The 20,212-nt window shown below is 42.4% G+C and overlaps 1 protein-coding gene across 7 annotated transcripts in view; it reads left to right on the top strand.

The window, feature by feature from the left end:
* The window catches only part of sec31a (SEC31 homolog A, COPII coat complex component), a 93,829-nt gene that overhangs the window by 40,653 nt on the left and 32,964 nt on the right, over positions 1-20,212 (top strand). For 6 of the 7 annotated variants that reach the window (XM_072253041.1, XM_072253042.1, XM_072253040.1 and 3 more), the window contains exons 12-20: positions 4,299-4,373; positions 4,579-4,632; positions 8,466-8,540; positions 9,292-9,388; positions 10,924-11,102; positions 11,194-11,320; positions 13,846-13,991; positions 15,589-15,762; positions 16,011-16,193. In XM_072253041.1, coding sequence (XP_072109142.1) covers positions 4,299-4,373; positions 4,579-4,632; positions 8,466-8,540; positions 9,292-9,388; positions 10,924-11,102; positions 11,194-11,320; positions 13,846-13,991; positions 15,589-15,762; positions 16,011-16,193 — 1,110 coding nt within the window. The remainder of the gene's footprint in view (positions 1-4,298; positions 4,374-4,578; positions 4,633-8,465; positions 8,541-9,291; positions 9,389-10,923; positions 11,103-11,193; positions 11,321-13,845; positions 13,992-15,588; positions 15,763-16,010; positions 16,194-20,212) is intronic. The other variant, XM_072253044.1, reaches the window with a different exon arrangement.

The raw sequence follows: 20,212 nt of genomic DNA, 5'->3' as shown, positions 1-20,212 counted from the left end.
TCTGTGGACGTTAAAGAGACACCCAGGTGGTATGTTGCCTCCCAGGTGCCAGGGTCAGGGATGTCTCAGATTGGGTCCGCGGCATTCTAAAGAGGGCGGGTGAGCAGTCTTGGTACACGTTGGTACTAACAACGCAAGTAAGTAAAAAGGAGAGGGTCCTGAAGAGAAAATATAGAGAGTTGGGTAGAAAGCTGAAAAGCAAGACCTCCAGTGTAGCAATCTCTGGATCGCTGCCTGTACCGTGTGCCAGTGAGGGTAAGAATTGGATAATTTGACAGATGAATGCATGGGTGAGGAACTGGTGCAGGGGGCAGGGTTTCAGATTTCTGGATCATTGGGGTCTCTTTTGGGGAAGGTGTGACCTGTACAAAAAGGACGGGTTACACTCAAACTCAAGGGGAACCAATATCCTCGAGTGCAGGTTTGCGGAAGCTGTTGGGAGCGATTAAGCTAATTTGGCAGGGAGATGGGAAACTGAGTGATAGGGCTGAGGCTGGGGCAGTTGGTATACAAGTAGAGGCTGTCAGGAAAGACAGGCAGATGGTAGGGCAGAACTGTAGTCAGTGGGATGAGCTGCAGTGTGACAGGGAGACAAAATCGAAAAGGGCCATGAGTACAGGACTGTAGGTGTTATATTTGAATGCATGCAGTATACAGAATAAGGTAGATGAACTTGTAGAACAGTTACAGATTGGCATGTATGATTGTTGTGGACATCGTTAAATCGTGGCTGAAGGAAGTCATAGTTGGGAGCTTAGAATCCAAGGATATACATTGTACTGAAAGGACAGGCAGGAAGGCAGAGGGGCTGAGGTGGCTCTGTTGGTAAAAAATGAAATCAAATCCTTTAAAAAGAGGTGACATAGGATCCTCATTGGTAGAGTTAAAGAACCTGCAAGGGTAATAAAAAACCTTGATGGGAGTTGTATACAGGCCTCTGGACAGAATGTGAGGTACGAATCATAAAGGGAGATAGAAAAGGCGATGTTACGATAGTCATAGGGGATTTCAATATGCAGGTAGATTGGGAAAATCAGGTTCATGATGGATCCTGAAAGAGAGAATTTTTGGAATGCCTGAGAGATGGTGTTCTTTTAGAGCAGCTTATAGTTGACCTCAGTAGGGGAGAGATTTATGGGCCTTTGGTGTTTGATGTGGTGTTGTGAAATGAGCCAGATTTTATAAGGAAGCTTAAGGTAAAGGAACCCTTAGGAGTCACTATTCTTAAAATATTGGAATTTGCACTTTTGTAGTTTGAGAGGGAGAAGCTAAAATTGGACGTATCAGTATTACAGTGGAGTGATGAGGATTACAGAGACATGAGAGAAGAGTTGGCCAAAATTGATTGGGCGGGGCATGAACAGGATGGCTGAATTTCGCGGGGCAATTAGGAAGGTACAGGAGAGAGGCGTCCCGGAGAAGTAGTAGTATTCTAAAGGGGGGATGAGGCAAGGGAAGTCAAAGGCATCAGAAAGGGAAAAGAGAGGGCATATATTATAGCAAAGATTAGTGAGAAATTAGAGGATTGGGAAGTCAGTGGGATGAGCTGCAGTGTGACAGGGAGACAAAATCGAAAAGGGCGATGAGTACAGGACTGTAGGTGTTATATTTGAATGCATGCAGTATACAGAATAAGGTAGATGAACTTGTAGAACACTGATTTTAAAAAGCAACAGAAGGCAACTAAAAAGCAAAAAGGAGAGAAAAGTTGAAAAATGAGGAGAAGCTGGCCAGTGATATGAAGGTGGTTCTTCAGATATATAAAGGGTAAAAGAGAGGACCTTGGACTACTGGGAAGGTTGCAGTGGGGGACAAAGTAATGGCAGATAAACCTAATGTAAGTATTTTGCATTGGTCTTCACTGTGGAAGACACCAGCAGTGCGCCAGTAACTGGAGAGTATCGGGTCGAAGTGAGTTGTTGCTATTACTAAGGAGAAGGTGCTTAGGAAGCTGAGAGGTCTGATGGTAGATAAGTCACCTGGACCAGATGGACTTACACCAGGGTTCTGAAAGAGGTGGCTGAAGAGTTTGTGGAGGCATCAGTAATGATCTTTCAAGAAACATTAGATTCTGGAATGGCTCCGGAGGACTGAAAAATTGCAAATGTCACTCCACACTTTAAGAAGGGAGGGGGCAAAAGCAGGAAATTATAGGCCAGTTAGCCTGACTTCAGTGGTTGGGAAGATGTTAGCTTCCATTATGAAGGGTGAGTTTTTGGGGTACTTTGAGGCACGTGGTAAAGTGGACCAAAGTCAGCGTGGTCTCCTTAAGGGGAAATCTTGCCTGACAACCTGTTGGAATTCTTTATGGAAATAACAAACAGGTTAGACAATGGAGTGTCCCTGTTTACTTGGTTCTTCAGAAGGTCTTTGACAAGGTGCTGCACATGACTCTGTTAAACATGATAAGAGCCTGTGGTATTACAGGAACGAAACCAGCATGGATAAAAGATTGACTGACTGGAAGGAGACAACGAGCAGGAATAAAGGGGGCTTTTTCTGGTTAGCTGCTGGTGGGTGACTAGAGGTGTTCTGTCGAAGTTGGGGCTGCTTTTCACGTCATATGTCAGTGATCTAGATGATGGAGTCGATGGCTTTGTGGTGAAGTTTGTGGATGATACAAAAATAAGTGGAGGGGCAAGAAGCAGGGAGTTTGCGGAAGGACTTGGGCAGGTTAGAAGCAATGGGCTTTGAAGCGGCAGATGGAATACAGTGCAGGGAACTGTATGGTCACTTTGGTTGAAGAAATAAAGGCATCTTAGAAACATATCAAATTATGAAAGGGATATATGAGATAGAGGCAGGAAGGTTGTTTCCACTGGTAGGTGAGACTGGAACTAGGGGACAGAGCCTCAACATTCAGGGGAGTAGATTTAGGACGGAGATGAGGAGGAACTGCTTTTCCCAGAGAGTAGTGAATATGTGGAATTCTCTGCCCAAGGAAGCAGTAGAAGTTGCCTCGTTAAATGTGCTTAAGATACAGTTTTGCACAGTAGGGGAATTAAGGATTATGGGGAAAAGGCAGGTAGATGGAGATGAGTCCATGGTCAGATCAGCTGTGATCTTATTAAATGGCGGAGCAGGCTCAATGGGCCAGGTGGCCTACTCCTGTTTCTATTTATAACGAATCCAACATTTGCAATTGGCTGACCTCCATTATTTAAAATTTTCTGGTTAAAATTTTCGTATAACCCAGGGGTGGCCGACCTTTTACATCCCATGCGTTAACTTTTTCACACACGAGTTCAGATGCTCCATACAACTCTTGTATCCCCATTCAACTCTTGTAAAAATATGTTAATATAGACATATTTAGCATTTTTACATGATATAATGATTTAATATAAAAACAAGATAAACATTACTTACCTTAATGAGACTTTTAACAAATATATTTTGTCTTCTTTTGACTTCTTTGTTTTTCTTAATCACATATTCTTTCCATAACTCAGACTCAAGCACGAGCTTCAGTTTTCCTCCTATTTCAGTCTGATGTTGTGTTTTATAGTGTCTATTAAGATCATGACTTCTACTATGTGAGAAAGTGTTTTCACAAACAATGCACAACAATTTTCCTGATGGATCCGCTATAAATAAGAACTCATTTTCCCACTGTTCATTGAATTCAGGCTATCACTTTCTGCTTTCCTTCTGATCATTTTCTTTTGCACTGTGATGGGTAACTGAATGTAAAAACAAGGCTTCATTTTCGAAAAAGTACAAAACTGCAAATATTCACAAAGGATGAACAAAGCACAGCTCCGTAGCGCACGTGTGTCAATTGTAAACTGACTGGCAAAAACCTGCGACGCAGCACTGGTGCAGACGTCTGGCGCCTCAGGATCAAACAAGTATCAAACGTGTGTTGAACAGTTATGGAACCACTGCAGAACAAATGTCCTTCTTTCCTAGTTTGACTCACTGAACATTTTTTTAAAAATTGAAAACAGATTAATGTGAAAGAAGATAATGTTCGCCAAAAGATGTGCATGAAATAATAAAATCGCTAAAAATAATCGCTAGGTTTTAGATTTATTCTCAGGAAAACCCATTTCTAGCTCTAAGCTGCTTGAATTCCTGTTAGAGATTTTCTTTTCTACAAATCGGTTTTTGGTTAATACTTCTTGCGTGAGTAGGCTTACTTTTTTATTATTATCACTGGGGTGCAATGTGCCACTTCTAATCATCCAAAGCACCATGGGTTGGCCATCCCTGGTGTAACACAACATGGTTACCTGGGTTAGCTCAGAATGTAGGACATACAGGCGCTCATATTGACTTCTTGGTCTTTAACGCAGGTGAACTTTGAGAAAGATCATCGCAATAAGTACCTGGAACTTCTAGGATACAAAAAAGAAGAACTTGCAGAAAAGGTAAGAAGAATATTTCTTGATAATATCTGAGATTAAAAAGACAGGCTGGATGAAAATTGTGGTAATTATTGGGTCTATTTGTGAAAGGATTAATTGCTAACAATGTACTTGGAGAGCCAGGTGATAAGTACTAGTTAAATTGAGCACATTTCTCTTGTGTTGGCACCATTTAACCCTGATGTTTTTTTTGAAATTTCTACTCTAGATTGCATCAGCACTGCAAAGTGGGGCAGGCAAGATCAGGCTTCCATCAGATCAGGTACAGATGGTGTAAAGTCGATGAAATGTAGCACACATCCCTGCCAGTGCTGGCTGTGAAATAGGAAAACTATTGTCCTGTTCTCTGCTTATTTCCAACTTGCAGTGAAGAGGTCCTCCAGCTCATTATCGCTGTATCAGATCTTCATAAGAATTATAAAGTTAACCCCTCAGTCCTCTGCTTGAAATATATAGCTCCTTCCCTTTAGAGTTGCAACATTCTTTGCTGTTTATTAACAACTTTCTCAGACGGGAGTTTCTCTTGAATGATTCCTGTCACCACCACTCATTCTGAGTATCCTGCGTTGTTATGTTAAACTACTGACGTTGCTGTGATTGTAAAATAGATTACGTTGGCTCAGCCTCATTCTGTGTCCTGCAGGTAGTCCTAGACATTGGTCTCAGTGGGGATTAAATTAGGTAGGCTGTCCAATCAGAAACTGAACCAACATCTCCACAGACATTCGAGAAAAACCGAGTGAGCCAAAGCAGGAGGAATTAGATTGTTGGTCATGAAGCTCTTAAAATAGGGAAGAAGGCATTGAACTCTAATGAGTCAAGGACAGTGGAAGTAAACAAACCAATTGCCTTTGTTCTTGCCATGTGCTTGAAGGAATGGGGGCTGCTGTTTTGTGCAGCTGTTCTGTAAACTCTATTTTGTGAGCTGTCTTGTGCACTCAGGAATGATCCTATCAAGGTGCGTTAAAGTTGACACAGCGACACTTCTGATAATCTGCAGAACTAGAGATAATTTCCAAATAAGAAGTTATTTGTGAGGAGGTTTTTTGCTACGATAGAACTTGCAGGTTTATGAACAGGGGAGACTGTGCCTGACCTGAGTAGTTGGAGCCTGGTAACTGGCTGATTCAGAATAAAGAGACATTAATTACAAGTTCCAAACACTAGTAAATCTGCAGACAGGTTTTTCAAGCAGCACACTCAAAATGCTGGAGGAATTCATTAGGCTATGAAGCATCTATGGAAAAGAGTAAACAGTCGATGTTTTGGGCCGAGACCCTTCAGCAGCACGTACAAGTTGCCACTCGCAAAAGGGGCAACAAATTGCTGCTGTTTTGCATGACATCCAATGGGAGCCTGACGCAGGTCAGTCAGGTGATCTCGAGCCAATGAGATTGAAGCACAGCATTTGAACTGATAAAGAAAGGTTATAAGAATGAAGGGCTTCGAATGCAAAGCAGCGAGAACTCCAGAGACTATCGCAAGGAAGAACCCCCAAGCCAAGGGCTGGGAGAAAAAGGATCAGTCGTTCGGCTAATGGAAGATTCTCTATTTCGGTGTTATAAGTTGGAGAAGTGGTCTGAGTTAGTATTGGTACAGAGGGAAAAGTAGAATTTGTGTCTTAAGTTGTTGGCCTGGATCAACATAGTTTGTGCAGCGACTATAAAGTGCAAGCTTTGATTAATTAAGAGTTGTGCAGTGATTTGTAGAAGCTAGATCATTGATGATTGGTCAACAAGATGGGAGAATTAAACACTTGGTAGAGAAGGTAGTTTTTAAGTATATTAAAAGGGGGGAGCTTTCAGATCCGTTGGCGTAAAAGGCTGAAGACATACCTCCCAATGGTGGGACGAAGGGAAGGGGGTGCACCAGGTGTCAGCATTGGAAGAAGTCTTGACTAGTAAGAACCAGGAAGATGGATTAGTCATTGACAAGAGAAAATCTGCAGATGCTGGAAATCCAAGCAATAACAACACACAAAATGCTGGAGGAACTCAGCAGGGTAGGCAGCGTCTATAGAAAACAGTACAGTTGACGTTTTGGGCCGAAACCCTTTGGCAGGCATTGTTTGTGTTGGTTACTGGTCACAGTTATGCCTGAATTGCTGTGTTGTGATGACGGTTAAAGACAGATAAATGCAGGATTGGTGGCAATGGGTTTGATTCTGTACGATATATTTCCGTGACTCTACATCCCAGCATATTTGTTAATCTCCTCATGTCCTCCAGTAATAATAGACCCAATACTATAGTCTTTCAACTTGGTTGAAACTAAAATAAAGATTGATTTCCTGGAATTAAGACTATTACAAGAAATAACGTTTCCTAATTATTTCTAGGGAAGACATGTTGGTACTCTTTAATTTTTGCAGTGTTTTAGTTTAGGTAGTTGGAAAGTTCACAGTAAAATTCTATAATTTTGCAGGTTGGGGAGTGATAGTGTAATCTGTCCCTAACCCCTGAATGAATTTTCTTCTTCAAGCAATTAGATTATAATTTCTTATTTTCTTTTGAAATTCTTGATTTCAGATGTGCTCCTAATTTTCTTTTTAAAATCCATTATGGATCGTGATTTCAACACTTTTCCTCAATGAAGCATTCTACTGAACTACTTCCAATCTAAATCTCATTTCTAACCTAACTTAAATTTGCTTTCTGGTCACCAAGTCACTGATTGTTGAAAATAGTCTCTCCCTATTTAAATATCAAACCATGTGTGATTTTGAACACCTTTTATTTCTCTTTACTTTCTTTCTCCAATCGCAGCACTCTACTATTCAGTTCATAATTTTCATTTGATGAAGTAGCTTTTTAAAAATTGTACCAATTACTAAATCAAATAATTGTGTAACCTGAAAAAGTGGTTAATTTATATCTGTCTGATCTGTATTGAATATTAGCATCCTTGAACAGATCATGGGATGAATATTATTCCACAAGTTGAAAATCATTATTTAAACCAGCGGATATATTTCTTAAAGATTAAAAATTTGCAGTGTTTCATTGGGCATGGCTTTTATCTTTGTGTTATGAATTTAAATCCAAGTTTGATGATACAGAGTTGGGGTTGTTTCATCCCAAGGTGGCTGATGTGGTAAACGGGGCAAAGTACATTGGTGCAGTTAAGAATATTCTCCTGAATTCTGGGAGAGTAAATAGTAAGGCCGAGTCGAGGGCGTAAAATTTTGCTGTACCAAAGGAGGTCTTAAATTTGGAGGTGAAAGGTGGCTGGTACGGCATCCTGACATCTCAATGGCTGTTGCAATTGGGGCAAATGGGTTAAAATGGCCATGTTAACAGTGGGCAATTAAGTAATTTTGTTTCTGATTGGCCTATCCAAATAGGGGAAGCTGATCATCAGGTGTACTTGAAGTGAATATTCAAACTTCTCCAGTGTGGAGCATGTCAACTCCATAAAAACCAACACGCTAAGTAGTGCCATCATGTTTAAAAGCTCAGAAGCGAGATACATTTCTGACACATTCAACTTTGCATTGAGTTTGAAACTATACTACCACTATTTCAGCATCTCACTATTTTATTTTTAAATATGTAGTTTTATTTTTTGGTTTGATTATTTTGTGCAGTGATATGAGGGAAGTTATTGTATCAGCAGTGATTTCTCTCCAACAGGAGAAGATCCAGAACGAATCTGGGTGCTGCATTTCATTCTCAGGGTGGTGACACTAATCCAGTTAGGGTTTGAGTGTTTGTCACATCAGCCGTCCTATGGTCCTTTCAAGATCAATACCAGTGCAGTTCTGGGTTAAGTAATAGTTTTCCATTGACCTACATCCCCTAGGGATGGAGCTGAGTTTGGAGGGGGAAGACAATGCCCCATCATATTGTGGACCGCTAAAGCATTGTAATATACTAATGTTTTTAAGTAAGTCTTTAGAATCATTACAGTTGATGATCTGAAAGAATGCCAGTATCTCAGTGGTTTGAGTGCCATGTTTTACTGACAGACTCGGGTATTATGATCTGTAGCACTTGTGGAATAATCTTATTCTGATCCCAGACGTTGTTATCTCTGGCTTGGCTTGTGCTTCCTGCTCTTCCTTCTGATGTTGTCATATAACCCTTCCTCTTTAAGGCTCCCAGGGACTCTGAGCAGCCAGCAGAGAATGCTGAAGACAGCCCTGCTTTAGAAGATCAGTGCCTGGGGGAGGTATCACATCAATCCCTATTGTCATTTGTCAATCTGAATATGATAATATTGTGTGCTGGTTGTACTAGTGTTCAGAAACCTGTGTTTGGTGTTGGAGACGTAAAGTATTGACCCAAGATCTGAATATTTTGTTTTCAAATGGGATTTCCCCCCTTCCTCTTCCTTCCACGAAGATGCTGACACTTTGATGGGCTACTTTGTCCTCCGGTACCTCGAGTAAATGACACTTGCGCCTAATCGTCGTGAGGGGCCACTTAGGGCAAGTGTATCTTTTCCTGCTGCTGTGTACATTTCCGGGAAGCAGGAAACACTAGAATTCCTTGGATGTGATCTGGTTTGGGAGCCATAGCTGATTTTCCTGTACCTAGCTGAGCTCAGTTTTGCTGTTACTCGGCTGACTCAGTTAAACCTTTGAGCCTTTAATGGAATCAAACTGTAAATCGAGACGTTCCTCTTTGAGTGCTCTGATGATTCCAATGCTCACTGCCTGACCATCGTGAAAAAGGATAATCTGCCTGGGCTGTACATCTAGGCCTGCACATTGTTATTTGGAGTTGGGTTGTGTTTGACAACCTTGTATTCTGACTGCAGTGTAACAGATGCCCATTTTCATCTCAAGAATTACAACTCTTGACAATCATGCCCTTCAAAACTTTAGAGAATGGAATAAGGTGGATTGTGTTTTAAATATGAGTACCAATGATAACATGCTTGTGATTGTTTTCATATTGTGTGTATTTGATGCCCACAGGTGGAAAATGAGCACAGAGAGGACGAGGACGAGGATAAGACAACGTCCAAGAAGCAAGTTGAGAAAGAACCAAAATTCAGTATCTCTATTAGTGGAGGTAATTAGTTTGTACAAAGTTTGATTTGTGTTCAGATGAGTTGTAATGGCAGAGTAAACTTTCTCTCATTGAATAGAGTGAAAAAGTTAGGACAAAAATTAATGCTTTATTGCATAATTAACATTTTTGCTCAATAATTAACCCAGCAAACCGCATCTCTAAATTGGTTGATATAATCATCAGGTTCTCCAAGAAAATCCTGTCTGTTTTTCAGATTTATAACATGCAAGGAGAAAGGTCATTTTGACTCATTGGGTTTGCATTAGCTCTTACTAGAATGAATATTTGCCTCTGCTTCATAAAATAATTTTCTTGGAATAATAAACAAATAATAGCTTTCCCAGAAATTATTCAGGCTTTAAATCCATACAATAAAATCCAGAGAATTCAACCACCATCATTAACGATCATTAAATTAGTAAAGTTTCCTTTTGATGTAATAACATTTAAAGGAAATCCCACTTGGTCTGTGTAGTAAGCTCTGTGCGTGACAAACTGCATATCTGCAGATAAAATAGGTGCAATATTATTTGAGCAAAATGCATGTGGTTTTGTTTTTTGTTTCTCCATTCATTACTAGTTACTGGTTCTGTGTGGATGTTCTTGGCAGAGATTATTTCCTGTTATCAGACTACCAATTCCTCAGAACATCAGTTTCTAAAATTTGTAATGTACCGATTTAATTGAGTCTTTCATTGCATTTAATTTTTAAATTTTTCTCCTATGCAAGCAACAAAAGGTCAAATTCTGTGAATGCGACTATTTCCTTTAACCTTGCGCACACACTTCAGCCCAGTAAATGACAGTTTAGTTGTTAGGTGGCTTAGAGAAGATGTCTTGGTCTCCCTTCCCTGAATACACAGCAGGAGTTGGACTATCAGCAGGAGTTTTCCTGCAGCTTCAGGACAGCCATCTTGTGAGGCTTTTGAAGACTTCATGAAATCTGAGGGTGAGCCAGAGGCTAGAAGGGAAAGTCAAAATGCTCTGACAGCCACAGAGTTGGCAGATTTTCAAGTTACTCCAAGCTTCCTTCATCAGTTATGTGCTGAGGAACATCTTTCTTGGCTTTGTATCACGAGCCTACCATTGTTTCAAAGCTTAATAGTGCAAGTGACACAGCTTCAAATCTGTGTAAACGTTGGTGTAGGAAAGGGAGGAATGAATTTGCATATCAGGTTTTTGGGATGTCACAGGCGCTGTGCACCAAATGGATTGCTTTTAGAACTCGATACTTCACCATAAGTCAATAATTTATGCAGATTATGGTCTCACGAGCTTCACACAGTGGATTGTTTTTGACGGCAGTACTTGAGGGGACAGTGTTGACCAGGTCACCGGCAGAGGTTGTCGTGAGAATCGTGCCTCAAGGTCTTTGATATCCTCCTGAGCAGACAGGTGACTGAGCCCAATGCCTCTTTTAAAATACGCTGGAGCAATCATTCGGTTTTATGCTAAACTGTGGCAGTGGTCTATAGCTTGGATTAAGGCATTTTGGTAAGAAGGATGTATTTTGACAAACTCTTTCCATTCCACAGATGTTGATGGGTTGATCACACAGGCTTTGTTGACGGGCAACTTTGAAGGGGCTGTTGATCTTTGCTTGCATGATAACCGAATGGCTGACGCCATCATTTTAGCAATAGCCGGCGGGCAGGAACTGCTGGCCAAGACACAGAAAAAATACTTCGCCAAAACAAATAGCAAGATCACCAGGGTGAGGTGGCTTTCTTTATGATCACTGATGTCATTCTTTATTACAATACTTTCGCAGAATTTTGTTCTTAAATTTTCAATATAAAACTTAGTTGATAGATGCTGTGGTGACGCGGGATTGGGAAGAAATTCTGCAGTCATGTGATCTTCAGAATTGGAAAGAAGCTTTGGCTGCCTTGTTGACGTACGCTGGGCCTGATGAATTTGCTGTACTTTGTGGTGAGTAGTCCCTTTGCCCTGTGTTCTGAAGTATCTGCCATCTCAGCTCTAACTGACTATAAACAATGAATGTTCTTTATAAAGTTTCATTCTTTGCAATTGGAATATTAATGTTTCCCGCTCCACAGATGCTGACTGACTTGCTGAGTACTTCCAGCATTTTCTGTATTTATTTCAGAATTGCTGGTATCGCTATTTCCGATGCCTGTGTGGATGACGGTAGCTTGCAGAAGACAAACTGCCCCTGTGTAATTCAGCTTGTGGCAGCAACAAGGATGGCCAGCATTGCTTTTTGTCAGGGAAATCTGTGAGTTTGTTGAGGAGGATCACAACCTTATCATGGTTTGGAAGCTTGTGTGCCTCAATGACTCAGAGAGCTCTGTCAGCTGGAGTCAGGGCTTCATGCTTTGGCTCTTGGTAGGGTCACCCATGCCAAACAGGTCAAAGGGTAGAAGACAGTCTAAGAGTGGTCCACTGGTCCTCCAGATTTAGGGGTTCAGCTCAGGGCTAACGACCCTGACCGGTCAAACAAAATCGTTATGGAAACAGCGATGAAGAATCCTTCTACATCTGAGTGTGATGGTATTCCTGAGTCTCCACTCGGCTGTCAGTAGTGAAAACCAAGAGGAAGCTACTGACACGGTGAAGAAAGCCCTGAACACTGCCCGAGATGGAGGACCTTCATTGCTGCCCTAAACGCCATGTCACAATTTGCCAGAGGTATTGAGGAGATAGGCAAAGAGATAGATGAGGGCTGGTCTGTGTGCGTTATCTGTGTAAGGCATTTGACAAGATCCCACGTCTAGGAGTTTAAGGCACAGGTGAGATGACTAATTGGATCCAAGTTTGGATTAGTAGTGGGCAAATTGTCTGTGTCTAGTGGTGAACCACAGGTGTCCTTGTTGTTCTGATGTATGTTAATGACTTGGCTGTGGATGTAGGAGGTACAGTAGGCAGATGACACAAAAAAATGATAGTTTGTGGATTGCAAGGGCTTGTCTGAGGCTACAGCAGGATACAGGTCAAATGGGAATATCCTCCAGATGCTTTATGAATCTGCTGATGTGATATTGAACTCTAAATTCCAGGGTGCTGGCTTCCTATTTGTGAGTCAGTTAGATGTGGCTACGTGGTGATGTCACTGGTCGAGGCGCTGCCTCACAACACCAACGACTCCGGTTCAGTCCCTGCCTCGGGTCCTGTTGGCAAGTTCTCCCAGTGACACAGGTTTCAGTTTGCTCCCGCTTGTTAAAGACATGCAGGTTAGTTGGTTAATTGTGGGGGTGTGTAATCTGCAGAAGATGATGAGAAGGTGAGAAAAATAAAAGGGATTAAGGCTGATTTATACTTGTGTGTTGGTGTGTCTGCGTCGCTCTGCAATTCACCGCCAAGAGGCTAGCTGGCGGTGGGGTTTCTATGCCACTGTGTTGAGTTTCTTCGTGTTGAAACTCAACATGAAGAAACTCAAATTACAAACAATGGTGACTGAAACTGAAGGAGGGTCAATTGTCTGTGCTCGTCCAGCCACTGAGAGACATGGACGAGGAAATGCATTTCAAATATTTTTGGATGTCGGCGGGTAGAATTGATGATTTGGTTCATCGTCTCCAACCATTTATTTCCAATCGTGTACGCACAGTATAATCAGAGACTGGCAATCACCATTCGAGTTTTAGCTTCAGGTGGAAGTCAACAGGCTGTAGCAGCTAGCTACAAACTGGCGTCAAACACAGGATCCTCCATAATTTTGGAGGTCTGTAAAAGCTTTATGGAAAGCATTGCAGCCAGAGTTCCTTCCCTGCCCTTCCGTTGCCCAATGGGAAGCTATTGCAGCGTAGGAGGAAATGCGATGCTACCAAGCGGACCAATTACAGTTGTTGCGGTCTGCGACGCCACGACACGTAGTTACATTTTGGGAGAGGTGCACATTAGGCTACGACATAGGGTTGGCGTAGAGTACAGCGTAGGGTACGCTGCTATGCCATACCTACGGCGTACATTTGACACACAAGTATGAATCAGCCTTTAGTGTGTGTGGACTTGAAGGCCTCTTTCCAAGCTGTACCTCCATACAATTAGGAGAGGTCACTTCACTTGAGGTAAAATTTGCCTTTTGAGTTAAAAGTAAAAGTTCTTCAGCTGAGTGCAGTTAAAAGATACACCGTATAACTCTCTAAGAACACCAACAGAGATTTGGATCAGCGCGTCTCTTCTCACTCGCACTGCTCCTCGGAGTGCAGACTTCAGTCACGATGTCAGTGTTTTGGTCTGTTGGAACTCTCTAAATCTCGGTGTGCAGTGAGTGAAGTGGTTTCCTGTGTTGGTCGGCCACTCACTCGGGGAATGCAGTGCTGAAGCTGAAAGGAGGGGTGCGTTTGGAAAATGGCCTAATCTGCCGGGGACCCGTGTGGTTACACTCTTAGCCACAGATCTGGGAATGGCTCTCTCAGATAGATGTACAAATTGAAAGTAAATTAAACAAAAAGCGGATACTTTAAAAAACGTTGTTGTTTGTTTCACCTAAGATTATTTGGGTGCACGTTTGGAGAGAGAAGGGGACAACAGCCTTCAAGCTCAAGCTTGCCTGTGCTACATCTGTGCCGGTAACGTGGAGAAGCTGGTTGCCTGCTGGGATAGAGCTCAGAATGGTAACTCTCCCCATGCTCTCCAGGTTAGTCTGGCTGAAATTCCTTTGGGCAATGCAGTTCTGTTTTTAATTTTCCAAGAGGAGACGGTGATATTTTCTTTTAAAGGTAATGTTTTGACATACTTCATTGCAGTGGGACTTCTTCCCTAGTGTGTAAAAGAAAAAAAAATCTCAGTGCGAGTCCCAGATGGCACTACCTTTGACTTGCTAAGGTGAAAAATATCCTTCCAAACTGGTTTCACACATGACTGCTCATCCTTATTAGTTCGTGTTCAATGATCATTTATTTAAATGGCGTGAAATTGCTGTGATTTTCAGCTTCATCTTCCCAGAAAAGATTTAGTTGTGACATCTGGCTAAAGACAGACTAGATGACATAATATTAGCATCTAAATTAAGCCATAGTGCAAATCCAGACAGGAAGATTTCAAAACCTATTGTTGTCTCATGTTCCAGTCCCACTCTTTAATCTTTTCCTTGGGAAGATTGTGGGGTTTCAGTCCTCGCTTTTCCTAACAGCAGTGCAGCTGGAATTGAAAGCTCGAGTTACCCCTTCACTCCACGGCACTGTGCATTGGCCTCTTGCAGTGCTGAAAACAGCTCTGTGTTAAGTATTTACACAATATCTGATTAGGTATCTCTCCAACATCCCTGATTACTTACTCTTAGCTCTGATTTCTGATCTTGTGTTAGAATGTAATGATAATTTTTTCCACTTAGCAAGAAACCTACAAAGGTTAAGGCGTGAGTGACAAATTCATGTGTTGGTGTTTCATGACTGGTTCAGAGAGTAAAGATAATTGGTTTGCTGGGAGAATTCACTTCTCTGAATTATGCCATAATTTCTTTAAAATTCCCCCAAGCTGCTAGGTAATGGGAGACTCTTTTTTTTTAAAAAAAATAGGCTTTCTGAAAGACAACACCTTTCACTCTGCAACGTAATGTTTGCGATTGAACAAGATGTTAGTAGCTCTCTTCTGTTGATTTATTTTGGATTGGACTTCAATATTAAGAAAGTGTTTGTTGGAGTGTTAAAAACTGTTTACAGAGTTGACTACTAGTGTGATAAGTTCCAAGTATGGAGGGTCTCTTAAAAAGGTTTGTATTTGAGAAGCTAAGTCATAGAAAAATGTATTTTCCTATTCAAATGGAAAAGGTCGGCGTGAACGTAATTTGGCTATGATCTCTCCAGTCTTAATGTGGACTTTTCTGCTTACATGGAGGGGTTGATGCAGTGATGCCAGTGGTCTGGGCTACTCTTCGTCACTGATGTGTGGGTAAGAAGCACTCTTAAGACTGAGAGCCTGCACATGGAATGGAAGCTAAGTTTCTTAAGACCAGCTGCCTTAGCAGGTCATAGTTGCATTGTATATTGGCCAGATCACCTCAGCAGTTAATGACACTGCAGGGTTAACATAATGAAAGTGTGCAGTCTTGTGCATCAGGAATTCTGCAAGGGCGTGTTATAAAAATGGGTCAAGCCTTCCTATACTATACCCTATTTAATGTTGACATTATGCCTTACCCAATGCATCATTCCAACCGATGATCTAACAGGAGGAGACTTCTCCATGGCCAAGATCTTGACATTGTACATTTTTATTTTGTTCCGTGTTTTCAGGATCTCATTGAGAAAGTGGTGATTTTGCGTAAAGCCATCGAACTTACCCAGGGAGCACACAACAACGGAGTAGGGGCCGTCCTAGCGGAGAAGATGAGTCAGTATGCGAGTCTGCTGGCAGCCCAGGGAAGTTTAGCTGCTGCTTTGTCTTATCTGCCTACTGACGCAAATCAGGTACTGATGCAAGTCGACACGTTAGTACATTCGTAGACTTTGGTCTGCCGCTCAATATGGAATAATTTTGCAACCAAAAGTACAATGAATAATCTTTTGTTTTTATTGATCGTCTGTCAAATTATTGCTGTGAAGCTTTTGTTTACTGTTTTCAAGCTTGCTAGCACAAGAAGAAAACACCACTACCTTTAGATGGTCTATGCAGTTTTGATAATGTGAGTTTTTTTTCTCTTTTTTTAAAATTAAAGATGACAATCCTACATTTACGTGACAGACTGTTCCGTGCCCAGGGTGAACAAGTAGCAGGGCAGGAATCGGCTCCTTCCTCTTACGTGAAGCATCAAGCTCCGAGAGGCAGTGCTGGTTCAGGTCACTCACTCAACCAAGGACAGGCGCAGCCTTCAGCCCCCACCCAACAGTACTACCCACAGGTAAGACCGCTTCTCCCTCTTTCACCCGAGGCTAGCACAACCTACGTAGAACTTTTTATATTCTCTGAGATGTAAATGAAATGGGAAAATGTTCGTCTTCTGTTGGTGGAAATTCCTTGTGAGAATCAGGCGTGTGCTCATTCGAGGTGATATATGAATAAGGTGAAGTGTCATATCCAGTTACACTGAATGAATCGAGCTTATTGTCTAGGCGCTGCCAACTCCAGCTATGTGATATTATAAATCCAGGTCCCAATATATTCGTTTGCTGATGCCCCTGTTTAAGTCACTTCTGTCTGTAATTGTCTGATGTTCCCAGTTTTCACAGAAGAATACATTTACAAAACTGGAAGGACACAGGGGCTATTGGGCAAGAGAATTATTACACATTAAGATCGAGCCAAAATAGGACTAATAGTGTGCATCTTAGTGATAATGGAAACAGGCTGCTTTGAACTGCAATCTCAGAGATGGCTTTGGATTTGAAAGTATTGCCAGGAGACTGGAAGGTCACTTTAAGCCTGTGGATAGGTTTATTATTGTCACATGTACTGTGCTAAAGGGGGGAAAAACTTTGTTTTGCACTCCATCCCTATGGATTATATCACGCAACACACACAAAATGCTGGTGAACGCAGCAGGCCAGGCACCATCTCTAGGAAGAGGTACAGTCGATGTTTCGGGCTGAGACCCTTCGTCAGGACTAACTGAAGGAAGAGTTAGTAAGAGATTTGAAAGTGGGAGGGGGAGGGGGAGATCCAAAATGATAGAAGACAGGAGGGGGAGGGATGGAGCCAAGAGCTGGACAGTTAAGTGGCAAAAGGGATATGAGAGGATCATGGGACAGGAGGCCCAGGGAGAAAGATAAGTGGGGGGGGGGGAACCCAGAGGATGGGCAAGGGGTATAGTGAGAGGGACAGAGGGAGAAAAAGGAAAGAGAGAGAAAGAATGTGTGTATATAAATAAATAATGGATGGGGTACAAGGGGGAGGTGGGGCATTAGCGGAAGTTAGAGAAGTCAATGTTCATACCCTCAGGCTGGAGGCTACCCAGACGGAATATAAGGTGTTGTTCCTCCAACCTGAGTGTGGCTTCATCTTTACAGTAGAGGAGGCCGTGGATAGACATGTCAGAATGGGAATGGGACGTGGAATTAAAATATGTGGCCACTGGGAGATCCTGCTTTCTCTGGCGGACAGAGCGTAGGTGTTCAGCGAAACGATCTCCCAGTCTGCGTCGGGTCTCGCCAATATATAGAATGGCGGTGAGGGAGGAAGTGTAAGGGCATGTGTAGCACTTGTTCCGCTTACACAGATAAGTGCCGGGAGGGAGATCAGTGGGGAAGGATGGGGGGGACGAATGGACAAGGGAGTCGCGTAGGGAGCGATCCCTGCGGAAAGCAGAAAGGGGGGAGGGAAAGATGTGCTTAGTGGTGGGATCCAACAGGATCCCACCACTAAGCACATCTTTCCCTCCCTCCCCCCCCCCGACTTTCCGCAGGGATCGCTCCCTACGCGACTCCCTTGTCGATTTGTCCCCCCCATCCCTTCCCACCGATCTCCCTCCCGGCACTTATCCTTGTAAGCGGAACAAGTGCTACACATGCCCTTACACTTCCTCCCTCACCGCCATTCAGGGCCCCAGACAGTCTTTCCAGGTGAGGCGACACTTCACCTGTGAGTCGGCTGGGGTGATATACTGCGACCGGTGCTCCCAATGTGGCCTTTTATATATTGGCGAGACCCGACGCAGACTGGGAGATCGTTTCGCTGAACACCTACGCTCTGTCTGCCAGAGAAAGCAGGATCTTCCAGTGGCCACACATCTTAATTCCACGTCCCATTCCCATTCTGACATGTCTATTCACGGCCTCCTCTACTGTAAAGATGAAGCCGCACTCACGTTGGAGGAACAACACCTTATATCCCGTCTGGGTAGCCTCCAGCCTGATGGTATGAACATTGACTTCTCTAACTTCCGTTAATGCCCCTCCTCCCATTCTTACCTCATATTTCCTTTCTCCCCTCCTCCTCCTTTTTCTCTCTCTCTTTCTCTGTCCCTCTCACAATAACTCCTTGCCTGCTCTCCATCTTCCACTGGGCTCCCCTGCCCCTTTCTTTCTCCCTAGGCCTCCCATCCCATGATCCTCTCCCTTCTCCAGCCTTGTATCCCTTTTGCCAATCAACTTTCCAGCTTCTAGCTCCATCCCTCCCCCTCCTGTCTCCTCCTATCATTTCAGATCTCCCCCTCCCCCTCCCACTTTCAAATCTCTTACTATCTCTTCTTTCAGTTAGTCCTGACGAAGGGTCTCGGCCCGAAATGTCGACTGTGCTTCTTCCTATAGATGCTGTCTGGCCTGCTGCGTTTACCAGCATTTTGTGTGTGTTGTTTGAATTTCCAGCATCTGTAGGTTTCTTCGTGTTTGCGTGGATTATATCACCATATCTTACATCGAGGTAGGACAAGAGGAAAAGCAGAATGCAGAATAAAGTGTTACAGGGAAAGTGCAGTTCAGGCAGGCAATAAGATGCAAGGCCATGACGAGGTAGACTGTGGTCAAGGGCTCATCTTATTGTCCAGTTGTGTTATCACAATGGGACACGCTTTCAGGCTTTTGGGAGGGAGAGAAGAGAGCATACCTCAGGCAAGCGAGGTCTTTCATTACATTGGATGCTCTACGAAGCAACAAGAAATGTAGACAGACTCCACAGAAGAGAGGCTGTTTTTTTGAGCTTTGTTTAAAAAGAAAATAGAAATGGGGATCAGATAGCTAGATCAACAAAGTGAATGTGAGTGTTTAAGTTCTGGAAGACGTAATACAAAGTAGGAGGAGCATTCGTATTGAAAAATGTGGATTAGTTAAGGATAGATTGGCTTGTTTTGAGAAAATTGTGGCTTGATAGGGGAAAACACAGTGACTGCTGATTGTATGAAGTCTGAAGACAATTTGTTGCAAGAGCCTTAAACTTTTTTTTTAATATGCTGGATAGGCAGATGAAATTCAACAGAAACATGTTGGAAAGGAGAATAAAAGTTTTATATGATGTTGTTAAACCCAAAAAGCCAGAGAGAAATTAAGGATAAATATGAACATGTTTAAAAATGGGCCTCTGAAGTAACAATGGTAATCCTAACCCTCAGTGAACCATCTATTCAACCACAGAATATTGTGCGCATTCGTGTTCCCTAGTTTAGAAAAGATGTCAGGCCCATGGAAAGGATGCAAAGGAAAATTACTGAAGTAATGAAATGACAACTTGTATAGAGTTTTTAAACAATCCCAAATGACAGAAAAGTAGGCAGTCAAAAAGGGTTTGGGTATGTTTTCTTTGGTATAAAAATGTTAATCTCCTTTAACTAAGTAATATATAATGTTATTAATAGGGGTATTTCACATTGACATTATTTTCCCTTTAAGTTTTTGCATATTTTATACAAATCTGCTGGACTGGAAGTTTCATGAAATATGAGTGTGAAGACAAATAATTGGTAAACTCAGTGAAAGTAGATTGTAAGTTGCTGTTCTTTGGATGGAAGGTCACAGAAAGCACCTGAGGAATTCAGTGAAGCTTATTCTCAGCAGTTTATTCTTAAAGAAAATGGCTAGGCTTGTATTACATTGAAACGGTCTGTTCCGTAAGTGCACTGTGGATTACCGATCACATCAAAAGGGTAAATGTTAGAAGGCCACATTGTGCTGACGTTAGTATGGGTTCCACTTGGAACCACCAGCATTCAGCTGTCAAAACCAAAGCAAGTCACTGACTTTGGAGCATAGAACTGACTGCTGGGCTCCCAGGATTGAGCCAACCTGTTGGCTCGGCTGTAAGGATACCAGCCCCGGGGCCTGGTCTCACGGAGATTCCCAGGCATTGCCATGGGGTTCCGTTTCCCTGGGGCTTGAGGTACGAAGCAAAGGGAGGACAATAACTGCTTTATTTTTAAGGTTTTAATCCATGTGCTTTTTATATTTTGTTTTCATATTTTAAATGCTTTATATCATTTGCTTTCATTCCAAT

The sequence above is a fragment of the Mobula birostris genome, chromosome 3, assembly GCF_030028105.1.
Source record: "Mobula birostris isolate sMobBir1 chromosome 3, sMobBir1.hap1, whole genome shotgun sequence".
NCBI lineage: Eukaryota > Metazoa > Chordata > Chondrichthyes > Myliobatiformes > Myliobatidae > Mobula > Mobula birostris.
The sequence above is the reverse complement of the archived record's forward strand: the minus strand, read 5'-3'. Positions and strand labels throughout refer to the sequence as shown.